This window comes from Somniosus microcephalus, chromosome 4 (assembly GCF_052327205.1).
Source record: "Somniosus microcephalus isolate GS21.2 chromosome 4, FLI_Smic_1.0, whole genome shotgun sequence".
Classification (NCBI taxonomy): Eukaryota; Metazoa; Chordata; class Chondrichthyes; order Squaliformes; family Somniosidae; genus Somniosus; species Somniosus microcephalus.
Genome location: NC_140990.1, coordinates 89,779,907 through 89,799,373, shown reverse-complemented (window position 1 = coordinate 89,799,373; position 19,467 = coordinate 89,779,907). Strand labels below are relative to the sequence as shown.

General features: G+C 51.5%; 2 protein-coding genes across 2 annotated transcripts in view; both read left to right on the top strand.

Annotated features, from left to right (window-relative positions):
- Positions 1–3,119: 3,119 nt before the first annotated feature.
- LOC147119495 (uncharacterized) lies at positions 3,120–18,687 on the top strand. Its single transcript, XM_085985068.1, has 2 exons — positions 3,120–3,207; positions 14,196–18,687. Exon 2 carries the CDS (start codon positions 14,283–14,285, stop codon positions 15,741–15,743), a length of 1,461 nt encoding a protein of 486 aa, XP_085841194.1. The 5' UTR covers positions 3,120–3,207; positions 14,196–14,282; the 3' UTR covers positions 15,744–18,687.
- Positions 3,125–19,467, top strand: part of LOC147119494 (uncharacterized) — a 49,472-nt gene continuing 33,129 nt past the window's right edge. Inside the window, exon 1 of the mRNA XM_085985064.1 lies at positions 3,125–3,207. The gene's annotated coding sequence lies outside the window, so the exon portion shown is untranslated. The remainder of the gene's footprint in view (positions 3,208–19,467) is intronic.

Here is a 19,467-nt window from a genome sequence, read left to right as displayed (position 1 = left end):
CTGTCCCTGACCACTGACGAACTCTAAAGTAGTACTTAACCTAAAGGGTGTGACGGCCTCCAGGAACAAAGTGTCCAGGTAACTCTCCCCCTCCCTGATGCCCCGCAATGTCTGCAGCTCGTACTCCAGCTCAACAATTCTGAGCCGAAGTTCCTCGAGTTGCAGACACTTCCTGCAGATGTGGTTGCTCGGGATCGTGATGCTCTCCACAGACTCCCACATGCTACAGTTACGACACACCACCTGCCCTGCCATCTCTAACCTTGTTTTATTCATTAATTAATTAGTTAAAGATTTTATTCAATCGATATTTTAGGTTGATTGTTTGATTATTTTATTTAAAGTTTTAATTTACTAAGTACGAGCAAGTTACAGTTTCTCAGCTTTTAATTTAACCCCCTTCCCTAACTTAGAGAGCAAAAAAGAGCGGCAATACCCACCAACCAATCACCTACCTGCTCTCCTGTGGTGTCACTCTTTGTTGTTGTTTTTGAATCGGAGCCTTGCGCTGCCGCTGCTTTAATTCAGGTCCGCTCTCGGGCCGCTCTTTATCCTCTCGCCGCTGCTTTAATTCAGGTCCGCTCTCGGGCCGCTCTTTATCCTCTCGCCGCTGCCGCTGCTTTAATTCAGGTCCACTCTCGGGCCGCTCTTTATCCTCTCACCACTGCTTTAATTCAGGTCCGCTCTCGGGCCGCTCTTTATCGTCTCGCCACTGCCGCTGCTTTAATTCAGGTCCGCTCTCGGGCCGCTATTTTTCCTCTCTCCGCTGCCGCTGCTTTAATTCAGGTCCGCTCTCGGGCCGCTCTTTATCCTCTCGCTGCTGCCGCTGCTTTAATTCAGGTCCGCTCTCGGGCCGCTCTTTATCCTCTCTCCGCTGCCGCTGCTTTAATTCAGGTCCGCTCTCGGGCCGCTCTTTATCCTCTCGCTGCTGCCGCTGCTTTAATTCAGGTCCGCTCTCGGGCCGCTCTTTATCCTCCCTCCGCTGTCGCTGCTTTAATTCAGGTCCGCTCTCGGGCCGCTCTTTATCCTCTCGCCGCTGCCGCTGCTTTAATTCAGGTCCGCTCTCGGGCCGCTCTTTATCCTCTCTCCGCTGCTTTAATTCAGGTCCACTCTCGGGCCGCTCTTTATCCTCTCACCGCTGCTGCTGCTTTAATTCAGGTCCGCTCTCGGGCCGCTCTTTATCCTCTCGCCACTGCCGCTGCATTAATAAGTGTGTTCCACTAGGATCAGTGCTGGAACCACTGTTGTTCACAACTTACATTAACGATTTAGACTTTGGAACCAAAAACACAATTTCTAAATTTGTGGATGACACCAAATTGGAGGGTACAGTCAATACTGAGGAGGACTGCAACAAATTACAGGAAGACATTAATAAACTTGCAGAGTGGGCATATAATTGGCAAATGAATTTCAACACATAAATGTGAGGTATTACATTTTAGTCAGAAGAATAGGGAGGTCACTTATTACTTGGTGGGCGCGAGTCTGGGTGGGGTAGAGGAGCAAAGGATCTCGGAGTACAACGACACAAATCACTAAAAGTAGGAAATAACAACAGAAAATGCTGGAAAAACTCAGCAGGTCAGGCAACATCCGTGGAGAGAAATTTGAGTTGACGTTTCGGGTTTGACCCTTCTTCAAAACTGGAGAGAAAAGGAACTAGATCGAAGGCAGGGCTGCGATCGGACAAAAGAATAAAAGAACCAAAAGAAGTAAAAGAGATTAGAAGCTAGACGAGATGGTAATAGGCTGGGATTAGGTGTAAAGTGTACTGGCAGGGCAAAAGATAGCTGCCAGGTGTGAGAGAGAAACAAAAGGAAAGGGGGGGGGGGGGAGGAAAGGAGTGGAAAAATATAAGTAAAAATGAAATAGGGGCCGAGGTTATGATCTGAAATTGTTGAACTCGATATTGAGACCGGAAGGCTGCAGAGTGCCTAATCGGAAGATGAGGTGCTGTTCCTCGAGTTTACGTTGAGCTTCCGTGGAACAGTACAAGAGGCCAAGGACGGTGAGGTCCGAGTGGGAATGGAGCGGTGAATTGAAATGACAGGCGACCGGAAGCTCGGGGTCACCCTTACGGACTGAACGGAGGTGTTCCGCAAAGCGGTCACCCAATCTGCGTTTGGTCTCCCCAATGTAGAGGAGACCGCATTCCTTTTGTTTCTCTCTCACACCTGGCAGCTATCTTTTGCCCTGCCAGTACACTTTACACCTAATCCCAGCCTATTACCATCTCGTCTAGCTTCTAGTCTCTTTTACTTCTTTTGGTTCTTTTATTCTTTTGTCCGATCGCAGCCCTGCCTTCGATCTAGTTCCTTTTCTCTCCAGTTTTGAAGAAGGGTCAAACCCGAAACGTCAACTCAAATTTCTCTCCACGGATGTTGCCTGACCTGCTGAGTTTTTCCAGCATTTTCTGTTGTTATTTCGGATTTCCAACATCTGCAGTATTTTGCTATCTCACTAAAAGTAGGGTTTATTTCTAGAGGGATAGAATTGAAAAGTAGAGAAGTTATGCTAAACTTGTATCAAACCTTCATCAGACCACACTTGGAGTACTGCCTACAGTTCTGGTCGCCATATTATAAAAAGGATATAGAGGCACTGGAGAGGGTGCAGAGATTTACAAGGATGATACCAGAAATGCGAGGGTATACAGATCAGGAAAGGATGAACAGGCTGGGTCTCTTCTCTTGAAAAGACTTCACCTGATGAAGGAGCAGCGCTCTGAAAGCTTGTGATTTCAAATAAAACTGTTGGACTATAACCTGGTGTTGTGTGGCTTCTTACATTTGAAAAGAGAAGACAGGGGTGAACTAATAAAGGTCTTTAAAATTATGAAAGGCTTTGATAGAGTGGATACAAAGAGATCCCACAAACACCAGTATGGCCCACAGCCTCCCCTGGCCCTGAACAAGGGACTTGAGAAACTCGCTGCCCTGCGGATCAGCCGGCGCTAGTCCCGCCCCTCGGGCTCCCAGATTGGTTGGAGGACCCGCTACCGGCTCGCTCCTCCAGCCCCGCCCCGCTCGCCCCCTATTGGTCGGCAGCTCACGTCAATCACTACGACGAGGCGCGGATCACGTGTCCCTGAGACGATTACGTCACTGAGGCCGCGGGCCAGCGTCACGTGTCGCTGAAGAAGACCACCCCGCTCCGAGAGGCTAAATCCGCTCCGTTCGCTACTCGGGAACTTCGGACTGCCAGGTTTGTGCTTACCGTCATTTATTTCCCCGTCTCTCTCCGCTCGTTCGTCTAGCTGAGAAAACTCGTTTTTCGCCGGTAATTCCGACTGTTCAACCGTTAACGATCGTTACCCAGAGTGTCGTCCCTGAGCATGCGCACTAGCAGCTGGTCCTGGTTCTCCGCTGCCCCTGAGCATGCGCACTAGCAGCTGGCTCCTGGGACTCCGCTACCCCTGAGCATGCGCACTAGCAGCTGGCTCCTGGGACTCCGCTACCCCTGAGCATGCCCACTCGGGCTGGACAGACTAGATGCAGGGAGGATGTTTCCCCTGGCTGGGGGGTGGTGGTGGTTGGGTTGGGGGGGTCAGTCTCAGGATACGGGGTAGGACATTTAGGACTGAGATGAGGAGAAATTTCTTCACTCGGAGGGTGGTGAACCTGTGGAATTCTCTACCGCAGAAGGCTGTGGAGGTCAAGTCACTGAATATATTTGAGTAGATAGATAGATTTCTAGACACAAAAGGCATCAAGGGGTATGGGGAGAGAGTGGGAATATGGTATTGAGATAGAAACATAAAAGATAGGAGCAGGAGTAGGCCATTCGGCCCCTCGAGCCTGCTCCGCCATTCAATGAGATCATGGCTGATCATCCAAATTCAGTACCCTGTCCCTGCTTTCTCCCCCTATCCCTTGATCCCTTTAGCCTCAACTGCCTTCTGTGGTAGAGAATTCCACAGGTTCACCACTCTCTGGGTGAAGAAATTCCTCCTCATCTCAGTCCTAAATGGCTTACCCCTTATCCTTAGACTGTGACCCCTGGTTCTGGACTCCCCGACCATCGGGAACATCCTTCCTGTTAGAATTTTATAAGTTTCAATGAGATCCCCTCTCATTCGTCTAAACTCCAGCGAGTATAAGCCCAATCTCTCCTCATACGTCATTCCTGCCATCCCAGGTATCAGTCTGGCGAATCTTCGCTGCACTCCCTCCATGGCAAGAACATCCTTCCTCAGATAAGGCGACCAAAACTGCACACAATACTCAAGATGTGGTCTCACCAAGGCCCTGTACAACTGCAGCAAGACATCCTTGTTCCTGTACTCGAACCCTCTCGCTACGAAGGCCAACCTGCCATTTGCCTTCTTAACCGCCTGCTGCACCTGCATGCTTACCTTCAGTGACTGGTGCACAAGGACACCCAGGTCTCGTTGCACTTCCCCTTCTCCCAATCTATTGCCGTTCAGATAATAATCTGCCTTCCTGTTTTTGCCACCAAAATGGATAACCTCGCATTTATCCACATTATACTGCATCTGCCATGCATCTGCCCAATCACCCAACCTGTCCAAATCATACTGGAGTTTTTCGGCATCCTCCTCACAGCACACATGCCCACCCAGCTTTGTGTCGTCTGCAAACTTGGAGATATTACATCTAATTCCCTCGTCTAGATCATTAATATATATTGTGAATAGCTGGGGTCCTAGGACCGATCCCTGCGATACCCCACTAGTCACTGCTTGCCACTCGGAAAAAGACCCGTTTATTCCAATTCTTTGCTTCCTGCCTGCCAACCAGTTCTCTATCCAAGTCAATACCTTGCCCCCATCCCATGTGCCTTAACTTTACACGCTAATCTCTTATGTGGGACCGTATCGAAAGCCTTCTGAAAGTCCAAATACACCACATCCACTGGTTCTCCCTTATCTATTCTACCAGTTACATCCTCAAAAAATTCCAGTAGATTAGTCAAGCACGATTTACCTTTTGTAAATCCATGTTGACTTTGTCCGATCCTGTCACTGTTTTCCAAGTGCTCTGCTATTAAATCTTTTATAATGGACTCTAGTATTTTCCCCGCTACCGATGTCAGGCTTATAATTCCCCGTTTTCTCTTTACCACCTTTTTTGAATAGTGGGGTAACGTTAGCTACCCTCCAATCCATGGGAACTGTTCCAGAGTCTATAGAATTTTGGAAGATGACCAGCAATGACCATATTGAATGGCGGAGCAGGCTTGAAGGGCCGAATGGCCTACTCCTATTTTTCTATGTTTTCTAATAACCAGGTTTTCTAATAAACTAGGTTTAAAGTAATTGGTAGAAGGATTACAGGGCAGTTGAGGAGAACTTTTTTCACACAGAGGGTGATGGGGGGTCTGGAACTTTCTGCCTTAAAGGGTGGTAGAGGCAGAAACCCTCATCTGAGTTAAAAAAGTACTTGGATGTGCACTTGAAGTGCTACAGACCAAGAGCTGGAAAGTGGGATTCGGCTAGAAAGCTGTTTTTTGGCCGGCTCAGGCATGATGGGCCGAATGGTCTCCTTCTGTGCCCTAAATTTCTGTGATTCTATGATAACCCCTCCATTACTAGACAGTCTGGGTCAAAATGGAGTGAAAAAGAGAAACAAAGAACTTAAAGTAAGAAAAGAAAGACTTGCATTTATATAGCTCCTTTCACGACCACCGGATGTCCCAAAGCACTTTACAGTCAATGAAGTGGAGTCACTGTTGTAATGTAGGAAAAGCGGCAGCCAATTTATACTCGGGGACCCTCCGTTATTCCTTCCCCTGGCTTCCCTCAGAATCCTCGGATGGAAACCATCACTCCCCTGGGATTTGTCCCCCCTCCGTTTGAGGAATGTCTTCAGTCCCGTATCTTGTAGCTTTTAAAAGCTCTTTAGAATAATTTGTCCGTGACTACACAAACCACCCTGGGTACAGGTATACGGTGTATCAGTAAAACAGGTTTATTAAGCATTAAATATCCGGGAGAAAGAAGTAATACTTAACAAGAAGATAGTCGCAGTCTGTTTATCGAACCCCGGCGTTCCTTCCGAGTGACTGCGGCGTGGTCTCTTTATTCTCTTGCTGTGTTCTGTTGACTGAAGCTTCTTCCTCCTCTGGCTTCGCGCTGCTTTCGCTGTTCAATATCTGCACTTTTATTCCCTTTTTCTCCCATTTTGCCTACGTGGCAGTAATTAGTTCTCTGACACCTAGTAAATGTCCCTCCTCTCCTCGCCAATCATCTTATGACCTCGTTAGTTCCACTCGGCCTCTTTCTGTGCAGAACACAATACCCTGATGTAAGAACTTCACTTTCCAGAACATCCATGAGGTGATTTCTAAACAGTTTATCTATTCTGCAGTTTCTAAAATGAAGACTCCAACTCCTATCTCTCTTCCCTAGCTCTTATCGCTTTGCCATAACATTACCGACCTCCATGTCCCCGACAGGCTCCGTCTTTACTAAGCACCACATTCCATTACTTCAGTAATTTAAAACAGAGGTTTTTAGTCAGGCTAGCATAATTTTCCCATCCTGCCATTAGCCATTTTATACAGGCTTTTTTAGGTTTTTAACATACAATTTCACATATTATAGTTATATAATAATGGTTATAGAATCTTAATAATGTTTACTAAATCCTACAGGTACACTCTACCCTACAATCTCTTTCAATGATAACCTCCACTAACCGTTCTCCAGCCACCTCTGGTGCTTCTACAATCCCAATATCCAGCTCCTGGGTGAAAACTGAGGCCGAGTTCTTATTTAATGTCTCTGTCATTCCCTGACTCTCCACGCCACACTCGCCTCCTTCATCCTTTAGCGACCCTACCCATATCCTGACTCTCCATGCCACAGTCGCCTCCTTCATCCTTCAGCGACCCTACCCATATCCTGACTCTCCACGACACACTCGCCTCCTTCATCCTTTAGCGACCCTACCCCTATCCTGACTCTCCACGCCACACTCGCCTCCTTCATCGTTTAGCGACCCTACCCCTATCCTGACTCTCCACGACACACTCGCCTCCTTCATCCTTTAGCGACCCTGCCCCTATCCTGACTCTCCACACCAGATCGCCTCCTTCATCCTTTAGCGACCCTACCCCTATACTGACTCTCCACGCCACACTCGCCTCCTTCATCCTTTAGCGACCCTGCCCCTATCCTGACTCTCCACACCAGATCGCCTCCTTCATCCTTTAGCGACCCTACCCCTATCCTGACTCCACGACACACTCGTCTCCTTCATCCTTTAGCGACTCTACCCCTATCCTGACTCTTCACGACACACTTGCCTCCTTCATCCTTTAGCGACCCCACCCCTATCCTGACTCTCCACGCCACACTCGCCTCCTTCATCCTTTAGCGACCCTACCCCTATCCTGACTCTCCACGACACACTCGCCTCCTTCAGCCTTTAGCGACCCTACCCCTATCCTGACTCCACGACACACTCGCCTCCTTCATCCTTTAGCGACCCTACCCCTATCCTGACTCTCCACGACACACTCGCCTCCTTCATCCTTTAGCGACCCTACCCCTATCCTGACTCTCCACGACACACTCGCCTCCTTCATCCTTTAGCGACCCTCCCCCTATCCTGACGCTCCACGCCACACTCGCCTCCTTCATCCTTTAGCGACCCTACCCCTATCCTGATTCTCCACGCCACACTCGCCTCCTTCCTCCTTTAGCGACCCTCCCCTATCCTGACTCTCCACGACACACTCGCCTCCTTCATCCTTCAGCGACCCTACCCCTATCCTGACTCTCCACGACACACTCGCCTCCTTCATCCTTTAGCGACCCTACCCCCATCCTGACTCTCCACGACACACTCGCCTCCTTCATCCTTTAGCGACCCTACCCCCATCCTGACTCTCCACGACACACTCGCCTCCTTCATCCTTTAGCGACCCTCCCCCTATCCTGACGCTCCACGCCACACTCGCCTCCTTCATCCTTTAGCGACCCTACCCCTATCCTGACTCTCCACGACACACTCGCCTCCTTCATCCTTTAGCAACCCTACCCCTATCCTGACTCTCCACGCCACACTCGCCTCCTTCATCCTTTAGCGACCCTACCCCTATCCTGACTCTCCACGACACACTCGCCTCCTTCATCCTTTAGCGACCCTACCCCTATCCTGACTCTCCACGACACACTCGCCTCCTTCATCCTTTAGCGACCCTACCCCTATCCTGACTCTCCACGCCACACTCGCCTCCTTCATCCTTTAGCGACCCTACCCCTATACTGACTCTCCACGCCACACTCGCCTCCTTCATCCTTTAGCGACCCTACCCCTATGCTGACTCTCCACGACACACTCGCCTCCTTCATCCTTTAGCGACCCTACCCCTATCCTGACTCTCCACGACACACTCGCCTCCTTCATCCTTTAGCGACCCTACCCCTATCCTGACTCTCCACGACACACTCGCCTCCTTCATCCTTTAGCGACCCTACCCCTATCCTGACTCTCCACGACACACTCGCCTCCTTCATCCTTTCGCGACCCTACCCCTATCCTGACGCTCCACGACACACTCGCCTCCTTCATCCTTTAGCGACCCTACCCCTTATCCTGACTCTCCACGACACACTCGTCTCCTTCATCCTTTAGCGACCCTACCCCTATCCTGACTCTCCACGACACACTCGCCTCCTTCATCCCTTAGCGACCCTACCCCTATCTTGACTCTCCACGACACACTCGCCTCCTTCATCCTTTAGCGACCCTACCCCTATCCTGACTCTCCACGCCACACTCGCCTCCTTCATCCTTCAGCGACCCTACCCCTATCCTGACTCTCCACGCCACTCGCCTCCTTCATCCTTTAGCGACCCTAACCCTATCCTGACTCTCCACGCCACACTCGCCTCCTTCATCCCTTAGCGACCCTACCCCTATCCTGACTCTCCACGCCACACTCGCCTCCTTCATCCTTAAGCGACCCTACCCCTATCCCGACTCTCCACGACACACTCGCCTCCTTCATCCTTTAGCGACCCTACCCCTATCCCGACTCTCCACGCCACACTCACCTCCTTCATCCTTTAGCGACCCTATCCCGACTCTCCACGCCACACTCGCCTCCTTCATCCTTTAGCGACCCTACCCCTATCCTGACGCTCCACGACACACTCGCCTCCTTCATCCTTTAGCGACCCTACCCCTATCCTGACTCTCCACGACACACTCGCCTCCTTCATCCTTTAGCGACCCTACCCCTATCCTGACGCTCCACGACACACTCGCCTCCTTCATCCTTTAGCGACCCTACCCCTTATCCTGACTCTCCACGACACACTCGCCTCCTTCATCCCTTAGCGACCCTACCCCTATCCTGACTCTCCACGACACACTCGCCCCCTTCATCCTTTAGCGACCCAACCCCTATCCTGACTCTCCACGCCACACTCGCCTCCTTCATCCTTTAGCGACCCTACCCCTATCCTGACTCTCCACGACACACTCGCCTCCTTCATCCCTTAGCGACCCCACCCCTATCCTGACTCTCCACGACACACTCGCCTCCTTCATCCTTTAGCGACCGTACCCCTATCCTGACTCTCCACGCCACACCCGCCTCCTTCATCCTTTAGCGACCCTACCTCTATCCTGACTCCACGACACACTCGCCTCCTTCATCCTTTAGCGACCCTACCCCTATCCCGACTCTCCACGCCACACTCGCCTCCTTCATCCTTTAGCGACCCTACCCCTATCCTGACTCTCCACGCCACACTCGCCTGCTTCATCCTTTAGCGACCCTACCCCTATCCTGACTCTCCACGACACACTCGCCTCCTTCATCCTTTAGCGACCCTCCCCTATCCTGACTCTCCACGACACACTCGCCTCCTTCATCCTTCAGCGACCCTACCCCTATCCTGACTCTCCACGACACACTCGCCTCCTTCATCCTTTAGCGACCCTACCCCCATCCTGACTCTCCACGACACACTCGCCTCCTTCATCCTTTAGCGACCCTACCCCCATCCTGACTCTCCACGACACACTCGCCTCCTTCATCCTTTAGCGACCCTCCCCCTATCCTGACGCTCCACGCCACACTCGCCTCCTTCATCCTTTAGCGACCCTACCCCTATCCTGACTCCACGACACACTCGCCTCCTTCATCCTTTAGCGACCCTACCCCTATCCTGACTCTCCACGACACACTCGCCTCCTTCATCCTTTAGCGACCCTACCCCTATCCTGACTCCACGACACACTCGTCTCCTTCATCCTTTAGCGACTCTACCCCTATCCTGACTCTTCACGACACACTTGCCTCCTTCATCCTTTAGCGACCCCACCCCTATCCTGACTCTCCACGCCACACTCGCCTCCTTCATCCTTTAGCGACCCTACCCCTATCCTGACTCTCCACGACACACTCGCCTCCTTCAGCCTTTAGCGACCCTACCCCTATCCTGACTCCACGACACACTCGCCTCCTTCATCCTTTAGCGACCCTACCCCTATCCTGACTCTCCACGACACACTCGCCTCCTTCATCCTTTAGCGACCCTACCCCTATCCTGACTCTCCACGCCACACTCGCCTGCTTCATCCTTTAGCGACCCTACCCCTATCCTGACTCTCCACGACACACTCGCCTCCTTCATCCTTTAGCGACCCTACCACTATCCTGACTCTCCACGACACACTCGCCTCCTTCATCCCTTAGCGACCCCACCCCTATCCTGACTCTCCACGACACACTCGCCTCCTTCATCCTTTAGCGACCGTACCCCTATCCTGACTCTCCACGCCACACCCGCCTCCTTCATCCTTTAGCGACCCTACCCCTATCCTGACTCCACGACACACTCGCCTCCTTCATCCTTTAGCGACCCTACCCCTATCCTGACTCTCCACGACACACTCGCCTCCTTCATCCTTTAGCGACCCTACCCCTATCCTGACTCTCCACGACACACTCGCCTCCTTCATCCTTTAGCGACCCTCCCCCTATCCTGACGCTCCACGCCACACTCGCCTCCTTCATCCTTTAGCGACCCTACCCCTATCCTGATTCTCCACGCCACACTCGCCTCCTTCCTCCTTTAGCGACCCTCCCCTATCCTGACTCTCCACGACACACTCGCCTCCTTCATCCTTCAGCGACCCTACCCCTATTCTGACTCTCCACGACACACTCGCCTCCTTCATCCTTTAGCGACCCTACCCCCATCCTGACTCTCCACGACACACTCGCCTCCTTCATCCTTTAGCGACCCTACCCCCATCCTGACTCTCCACGACACACTCGCCTCCTTCATCCTTTAGCGACCCTCCCCCTATCCTGACGCTCCACGCCACACTCGCCTCCTTCATCCTTTAGCGACCCTACCCCTATCCTGACTCTCCACGACACACTCGCCTCCTTCATCCTTTAGCAACCCTACCCCTATCCTGACTCTCCACGCCACACTCGCCTCCTTCATCCTTTAGCGACCCTACCCCTATCCTGACTCTCCACGACACACTCGCCTCCTTCATCCTTTAGCGACCCTACCCCTATCCTGACTCTCCACGACACACTCGCCTCCTTCATCCTTTAGCGACCCTACCCCTATCCTGACTCTCCACGCCACACTCGCCTCCTTCATCCTTTAGCGACCCTACCCCTATACTGATTCTCCACGCCACACTCGCCTCCTTCATCCTTTAGCGACCCTACCCCTATGCTGACTCTCCACGACACACTCGCCTCCTTCATCCTTTAGCGACCCTACCCCTATCCTGACTCTCCACGACACACTCGCCTCCTTCATCCTTTAGCGACCCTACCCCTATCCTGACTCTCCACGACACACTCGCCTCCTTCATCCTTTAGCGACCCTACCCCTATCCTGACTCTCCACGACACACTCGCCTCCTTCATCCTTTCGCGACCCTACCCCTATCCTGACGCTCCACGACACACTCGCCTCCTTCATCCTTTAGCGACCCTACCCCTTATCCTGACTCTCCACGACACACTCGTCTACTTCATCCTTTAGCGACCCTACCCCTATCCTGACTCTCCACGACACACTCGCCTCCTTCATCCCTTAGCGACCCTACCCCTATCTTGACTCTCCACGACACACTCGCCTCCTTCATCCTTTAGCGACCCTACCCCTATCCTGACTCTCCACGCCACACTCGCCTCCTTCATCCTTCAGCGACCCTACCCCTATCCTGACTCTCCACGCCACTCGCCTCCTTCATCCTTTAGCGACCCTAACCCTATCCTGACTCTCCACGCCACACTCGCCTCCTTCATCCCTTAGCGACCCTACCCCTATCCTGACTCTCCACGCCACACTCGCCTCCTTCATCCTTAAGCGACCCTACCCCTATCCCGACTCTCCACGACACACTCGCCTCCTTCATCCTTTAGCGACCCTACCCCTATCCCGACTCTCCACGCCACACTCACCTCCTTCATCCTTTAGCGACCCTATCCCGACTCTCCACGCCACACTCGCCTCCTTCATCCTTTAGCGACCCTACCCCTATCCTGACGCTCCACGACACACTCGCCTCCTTCATCCTTTAGCGACCCTACCCCTATCCTGACTCTCCACGACACACTCGCCTCCTTCATCCTTTAGCGACCCTACCCCTATCCTGACGCTCCACGACACACTCGCCTCCTTCATCCTTTAGCGACCCTACCCCTTATCCTGACTCTCCACGACACACTCGCCTCCTTCATCCCTTAGCGACCCTACCCCTATCCTGACTCTCCACGACACACTCGCCCCCTTCATCCTTTAGCGACCCAACCCCTATCCTGACTCTCCACGCCACACTCGCCTCCTTCATCCTTTAGCGACCCTACCCCTATCCTGACTCTCCACGACACACTCGCCTCCTTCATCCCTTAGCGACCCCACCCCTATCCTGACTCTCCACGACACACTCGCCTCCTTCATCCTTTAGCGACCGTACCCCTATCCTGACTCTCCACGCCACACCCGCCTCCTTCATCCTTTAGCGACCCTACCCCTATCCTGACTCCACGACACACTCGTCTCCTTCATCCTTTAGCGACCCTACCCCGATCCTGACTCTCCACGACACACTCGCCTCCTTCATCCTTTAGCGACCCTACCCCTATCCTGACTCTCCACGCCACACTCGCCTGCTTCATCCTTTAGCGACCCTACCCCTATCCTGACTCTCCACGACACACTCGCCTCCTTCATCCTTTAGCGACCCTACCCCTATCCCGACTCTCCACGCCACACTCGCCTCCTTCATCCTTTAGCGACCCTACCCCTATCCTGACTCTCCACGCCACACTCGCCTGCTTCATCCTTTAGCGACCCTACCCCTATCCTGACTCTCCACGACACACTCGCCTCCTTCATCCTTTAGCGACCCTACCCCTATCCTGACTCTCCACGCCACACTCGCCACCTTCATCCTTTAGCGACCCTACCCCTATCCTGACTCTCCACGCCACACTCGCCTCCTTCATCCTTTAGCGACCCTACCCCATCCTGACTCTCCACGCCACACTCACCTCCTTCATCCTTTAGCGACGCTACCCCTATCCTGACTCTCCACGCCACGCTCGCCTCCTTCATCCTTTAGCGACACTACCCCTATCCTGACTCTCCTCTTCCTCCTAATGTGCCTGTAGAAAGCTTTATGAAAGCTCTTTGAAGAAAAGTAGCGGCAATTAAGGACATTAGGAGCAGGAGTGGGCCATGCAGCCCCTCGAGCCTGCTCCACCATTCAATAAGATTATGGCTGATCATCGACCTCAACTCCACTTTCCTGCCCGATCCCCATATTCCTTGGATCCCCTCGAGTCCAAAAATCTATCTCTCTCAGCCTTGAATATACTCCGACTCAGCATTCACAGCCCCCTGAGGCAGAGAATTCCAAAAATTCACAACCCTCTGAGTGAACAAATTCCTCCTCATTTCAGTTTTAAATGGCCGACCCCTTATCCTGAGATTATGCCCCCTAGTTCTAGACACTCCAGCCAGGGGAAACAACCTCTCAGCATCTACCCTGCATTTACCCCTCAGAATTATATGTTTCAATGAGATCACCTCTCATTCTTCTAAACTCCAGGGAGTATAGGCCCAGTATTAGGGATGGGCAAGAAGTGCTGGCCTTGTCAGCGACGGCCACATCCCGCAAATGAAATTAAAACAAAGCAACCTCCCTCTTACCCTTTCTGAAATAATTTTACAGACAGGAAGCTCAAACCAAACATCACGTCAAGATCTGACCCGAGTCGCTTCGATTCATCAGGAACCTGAAGATCATCGTCCTTGGCACATGGAAGGAGAGAGCGGCGATCACAGGGAGGACAAACCACACCCGTGTTCAGTGTGTGGCCGCAGGTTCAGACGGTCCTCCAGTCTGGAGAGCCACATGGGCAGCCACACTGGGGAGAGGCGGTATAAATGTGAGAACTGCGGGAAGGCATTCATTTACATGTCCTCCCTGTCCAGGCACCGGGTGGATCACGCGGGGGAGAGGCCCCATCGGTGTAAGGTCTGCGGGAAGAAATTTGTTTACCCCCACCAGCTCGCCGGCCACGAGCGCAGTCACACCGGCGACCTGCAGCACAGATGCGAGGATTGCGGGAAGGGCTTTGTTTATCCGTCACAGTTGGCGGCCCACAAGCGCAGGGAGAGCGGGGAGAGGCGGTACAAGTGCGGGGACTGCGGGAAGGCCTTCATTCACCCCTGCAAGCTGGAAGCCCACCGGCGCGGTCACAGCGGGGAGAAGCCGTTCATCTGCCCCGTGTGCGGGAAAGGATTTGCTCGCTCCTCCGCCCTGCTGACCCACCGGCAGATTCACAGCGACGAGAGGCCGTTCCAGTGTGCCGACTGCGGGAAGAGCTTCAAGCGCTCCCAGTACCTGATGAGGCACCAGCGCGCTCACACCGACGAGAGGCCGCACGGCTGCTCCTGCTGCGGGAAGAGGTTCCTGCGCTTGTCCGAGCTGCTAACGCACCAGAGCACGCACACCGGGGCGCGGCCGTTCACCTGCTCCGTGTGCGGGAAGGGATTTGCCCAGACGTCGCACGTGCGAACGCACCAGCGGGTGCACACTGGAGAGAGGCCGTTCACCTGCTCCGTGTGTGGGAAGCGATTCACTCAGTCATCCAACCTGCTGCAACACCAGCGAGTTCACACTGGGGAGAGGCCATTCACCTGCTCCGTGTGTGGGAAAGCCTTCCGTCACTCGTCCACCCTGCTGACACACCAGAGGGTCCACACTGGGGAGAGCCCGTTCACCTGCAGCACGTGTGGGAAGGGATTCACTCAGTCTTCCCACCTGCTGGTGCACCGGCGAGTTCACACCGGAGAGAGGCCGTTCACCTGCTCAGTGTGTGGGAAGGGATTCGCTCAGTCCTCTAACCTGCTGCAACACCAGCGTGTTCACCCCATGGAGAGGCAGCTCCCCGACTCCACAGGTGGGGGGGGATTGACCCAGTCATCCAGCCAGCTGAAACAGCGAGTTCACACTGGAGAGAGACCGTTCACCTGCTCGCAGTGCGGGAAGGGATTCACTCTGTCATCTAGGCTGCTCAGACACCAGAGCATTCACACCGGGGAGAGACTGTTCACCTGCTCTCAGTGTGGGAAAGGATTCGCTCAGTCCTCCAGCCTGCTCAGACACCAGCGAGTTCACACTGGAGAGCGATCGTTCAGTTGCTCCCAGTGTGGGAAGGGATACACTCGGTCATGCAGCCTGCTCAGACACCAGCAAGTTCACACCGGAGAGTAGCCGTTCGCTTCCTCGTCCAACCCGTTTAGACACCCGCGAGATCCCACAGAGTCCCGTTCTGACATCCTGACTGTGGGATAGGCTTTCTAAGCTCCCAAGGTGAACACGTCCCAGCGCTATCACACTGAGGAGAGGCTGCTTGTCTTGAGCTGGCCTCAAATTCAGGGCCAGGACTAGCACTCCAGAATCATAGAAACTTATGGCACAGAAGGAGGCCATTCTGCCCATCATGTCTGTGCAGGTCGAAAAAGAGCGATCCAGCTTAATCCAACTCTTGGTCCGTAACCCTGTAGGTTACGGCACTTCAAGTGCATATCCAAGTACTTTTTAAATGCTGTCTCTGCCACCCTTTCAGGCAATGAGTTCCAAACCGCTACCACCCACATAGGCACAGGAGGAGGCCATTTAGTCCCTTGAGCCTGTTCCGCCATTCAATAAGATCATGGCTGATCTGTGACCTAACTCCAAATACCTGCCTTTGCCCCATATCCCTTAATACCTTTGGTTAACAAAAATCTATCAATCTCCGATTTAAAATGAACAATTGATCGCGCATCAATGACCGTTTGCGGAAGAGAGTTCCAAACTTCTACCACCCTTTGTGTGTAGAAGTGTTTCCTAATTTCACTCCTGAAAGGTCTGGCTCTAATTTTTAGACTATGTCCCCCAGCCCTAGAATCCCCAACCAGCGGAAATAGTTTCTCTCTATCTACCCTATCTGTTCCCCTTAATATCCTGAAAACTTCGATCAGATCACACCTTAACCTTCTAAATTCCAGGGAATACAACCCTAATTTGTGTAATTTCTCCCCGTAACTTAACCCTTGAAGTCCTGGTATCATTCTGGTAAACCTACGCTGCACTCCCTCCAAGGCCAATATATCCTTCCTAAGGTGTGGTGCCCAGAACTGCTCACAGTACTCCAGGTGTGGTCTAACCAGGGTTTTGTACAGCTGCAGGGTAACTTCTACCCCCTTGTACTCTAGTCCTCGAGATATAAAGGCCAGCATTCCATTAGCCCTTTTGATTATTCTCTCTACCTGTTCATGACATTTTAATGATCTGAGTACCTGGACCCCCGAGTCTTTTTAGCTTTTCACCATTTAGTAAGTACCCAGTTCTCTCCTTTTTAGGTCCAAAGTGGATGACCTCACATTTGCCACAGTTTTGCCCATTCACTTAATCTATCAATATTCCTTTATAATACAGTATTATCCTTTCATCAACACTGCCTACAATGCCGCCTATCTTTGTGTCATTGGCATATTTGGATATGTGGCTTTCTGTGTCATCATCTAAGTTGTTAATAAATACTGTGAATAGTTGAGGCCCCAACACAGATCCTTGTGAGACACCACTAGTCACATCCTGCCAATTAGAGTACCTGCCCATTATCCCTACTCTGTCTCTTGCCGTTCACAGAAACGTAGAAGATAGGAGCAGGAGTAGGCCATTTGGCCCCTCAAGCCTACTCCGCCATTCAATGAGATCATGGCTGATCATCCAAACTCAGTACCCTGTCCCTGCCTTTTCCCCATATCCCTTGATCCCTTTAGCCTTAAGAAATATATCTAACTCCTTCTTGAATATATTTAATGAATTGGCCTCAACTGCCTTCTTTGGTAGAGAATTCCACAGGTTCACCACTCTCTGGGTGAAGAAATTCCTCCTCATCTCTGTCCTAAATGGCCTACCCCTTATCTTTAGACTGTGACCCCTGGTTCTGGACGACCCCTGGTTCTGGACTCCCCCGCCATCAGGAACATCCTTCCTGCATCTGGTCTGTCTGGTCCTGTTAGAATTTTATAAGTTTCAATGAGATCCCCTCTCATTCTTCTAAACTCCAGCGAGTATAAGCCCAATCGACCCAATCTCTCCTCATACGTCATTCCTGCCATCCCAGGTATCAGTCTGGTGAATCTTCGCTGCACTCCCTCCATGGCAAGAACATCCTTCCTCAGATAAGGCGACCAAAACTGCTCACAATACTCAAGGTGTGGTCTCACCAAGGCCTTGTACAACTGCAGCAAGACATTCTTGTTCCTGTACTCGAATCCTCTCGCTACAAAGGCCAACATACCATTTGCCTTCTTAACCGCCTGCTACACCTGCATGCTTACCTTCAGCGAATGGTGCACAAGGACACCCAGGTCTCGTTGCACTTCCCCTTCTCCCAATCTATTGCCGTTCAGATAATAATCTGCCTTCCTGTTTTTGCCACCAAAGTGGATAACCTCGCATTTACCCACATTATACTGCATCTGCCATGCATCTGCCCAATCACCCAACCTGTCCAAATCATACTGGAGTTTCTCGGCATCCTCCTCACAGCACACATGCCCACCCAGCTTTGTGTCGTCTGCAAACTTGGCGATATTACATCTAGTTCCCTCGTCTAGATCATTAATATATATTGTGAGTAGCTGGGGTCCTAGGACCGATCCCTGCGGTACTCCACTCGTCACTGCATGCCACTCGGAAAAAGACCCGTTTATTCCAACTCTTTGCTTCCTGTCTGCCAACCAGTTCTCTATCCAAGTCAGTACCTTGCCCCCAATCCCATGTGCCTTACCTTTACACGCTAATCTCTCAATGCAGGACCTTATCGAAAGCCTTCTGAAAGTCCAAATACACCACATCCACTGGTTCTCCCTTATCTATTCTACCAGTTACATCCTCAAAAAATTCCAGTAGATTAGTCAAGCACGATTTACCTTTTGTAAATCCATGTTGACTTTGTCCGATCCTGTCACTGTTTTCCAAGTGCTCTGCTATTACATCTTTTATAATGGACTCTAGTATTTTCCCCACTACCGATGTCAGGCTTATAATTCCCCGTTTTCTCTCTTCCACCTTTTTTGAATAGTGGGGTACCATTAGCTACCCTCCAATCCATGGGAACTGTCCAGAATCTATAGAATTTTGGAAGATGACCAGCAATGCATCTATTATTTCTAGGGCCACTTCCTTAAGTACTCTAGGATGTCGATTATCAGGCCCTGAGGATTTATCGGCCTTCAATCCCGTCAATTTCCTTAACACCATTTCCCTACAAATACTGATTTCATTCAGTTCCTCCCTCTCATTAGACCCTATGTTCCCCGACATCTCTGGGAGGTTATTTGTGTCCTCCTTTGTGAAGACAGAACCAAAGTATGTATTTAATTGGTCTCTTCCATTTCTTTGTTCCCTGTTATAAATTCCCCTGATGCTGACTGCAAGGGACCTACACTTGACTTCACCAATCTTTTTCTCTTCACATATCTATAGAAGCTTTTACAGTCAGTTTTTATGTTCCCTGCGAGCTTACTCTCATTCTATTTTCCCCCTCTTAATTAATCCCTTTGTCCTCCTTTACTGAATCCTAAACTGCTCCCAATCCTCAGGTTTGCTGCTTTTTCTGGCCAATTTATATGTCCTCTCCTTGGATCTTATGCTATCCCTAATTTCCCTTGTTAGCCACGGTTGAGTCACCTTTTTTGTTTTATTTTTATGCCAAACAGGGATGAACAAATTCCGTAGTTCATCTATGCAATCTTTAAATGTTTGCCATTGCCTATCCACCGTCAACCCTTTGAGTAACATTCCCCAATCCATCCTACCCAACTCACACCTCATATCATCGTAGTTTCCTTTATTTAAATTCAGGACCCTAGTCTCTCAGTCAAATACTTCACTCTCCATCTTAATGAAGAATTCTATCATATTATGATTGCTCCGCCCC

Bases quoted from the DNA above. Each gene is read 5' to 3' on its own strand.
- LOC147119495 (XM_085985068.1), top strand. From the start codon at position 14,283: ATGGAAGGAGAGAGCGGCGATCACAGGGAGGACAAACCACACCCGTGT.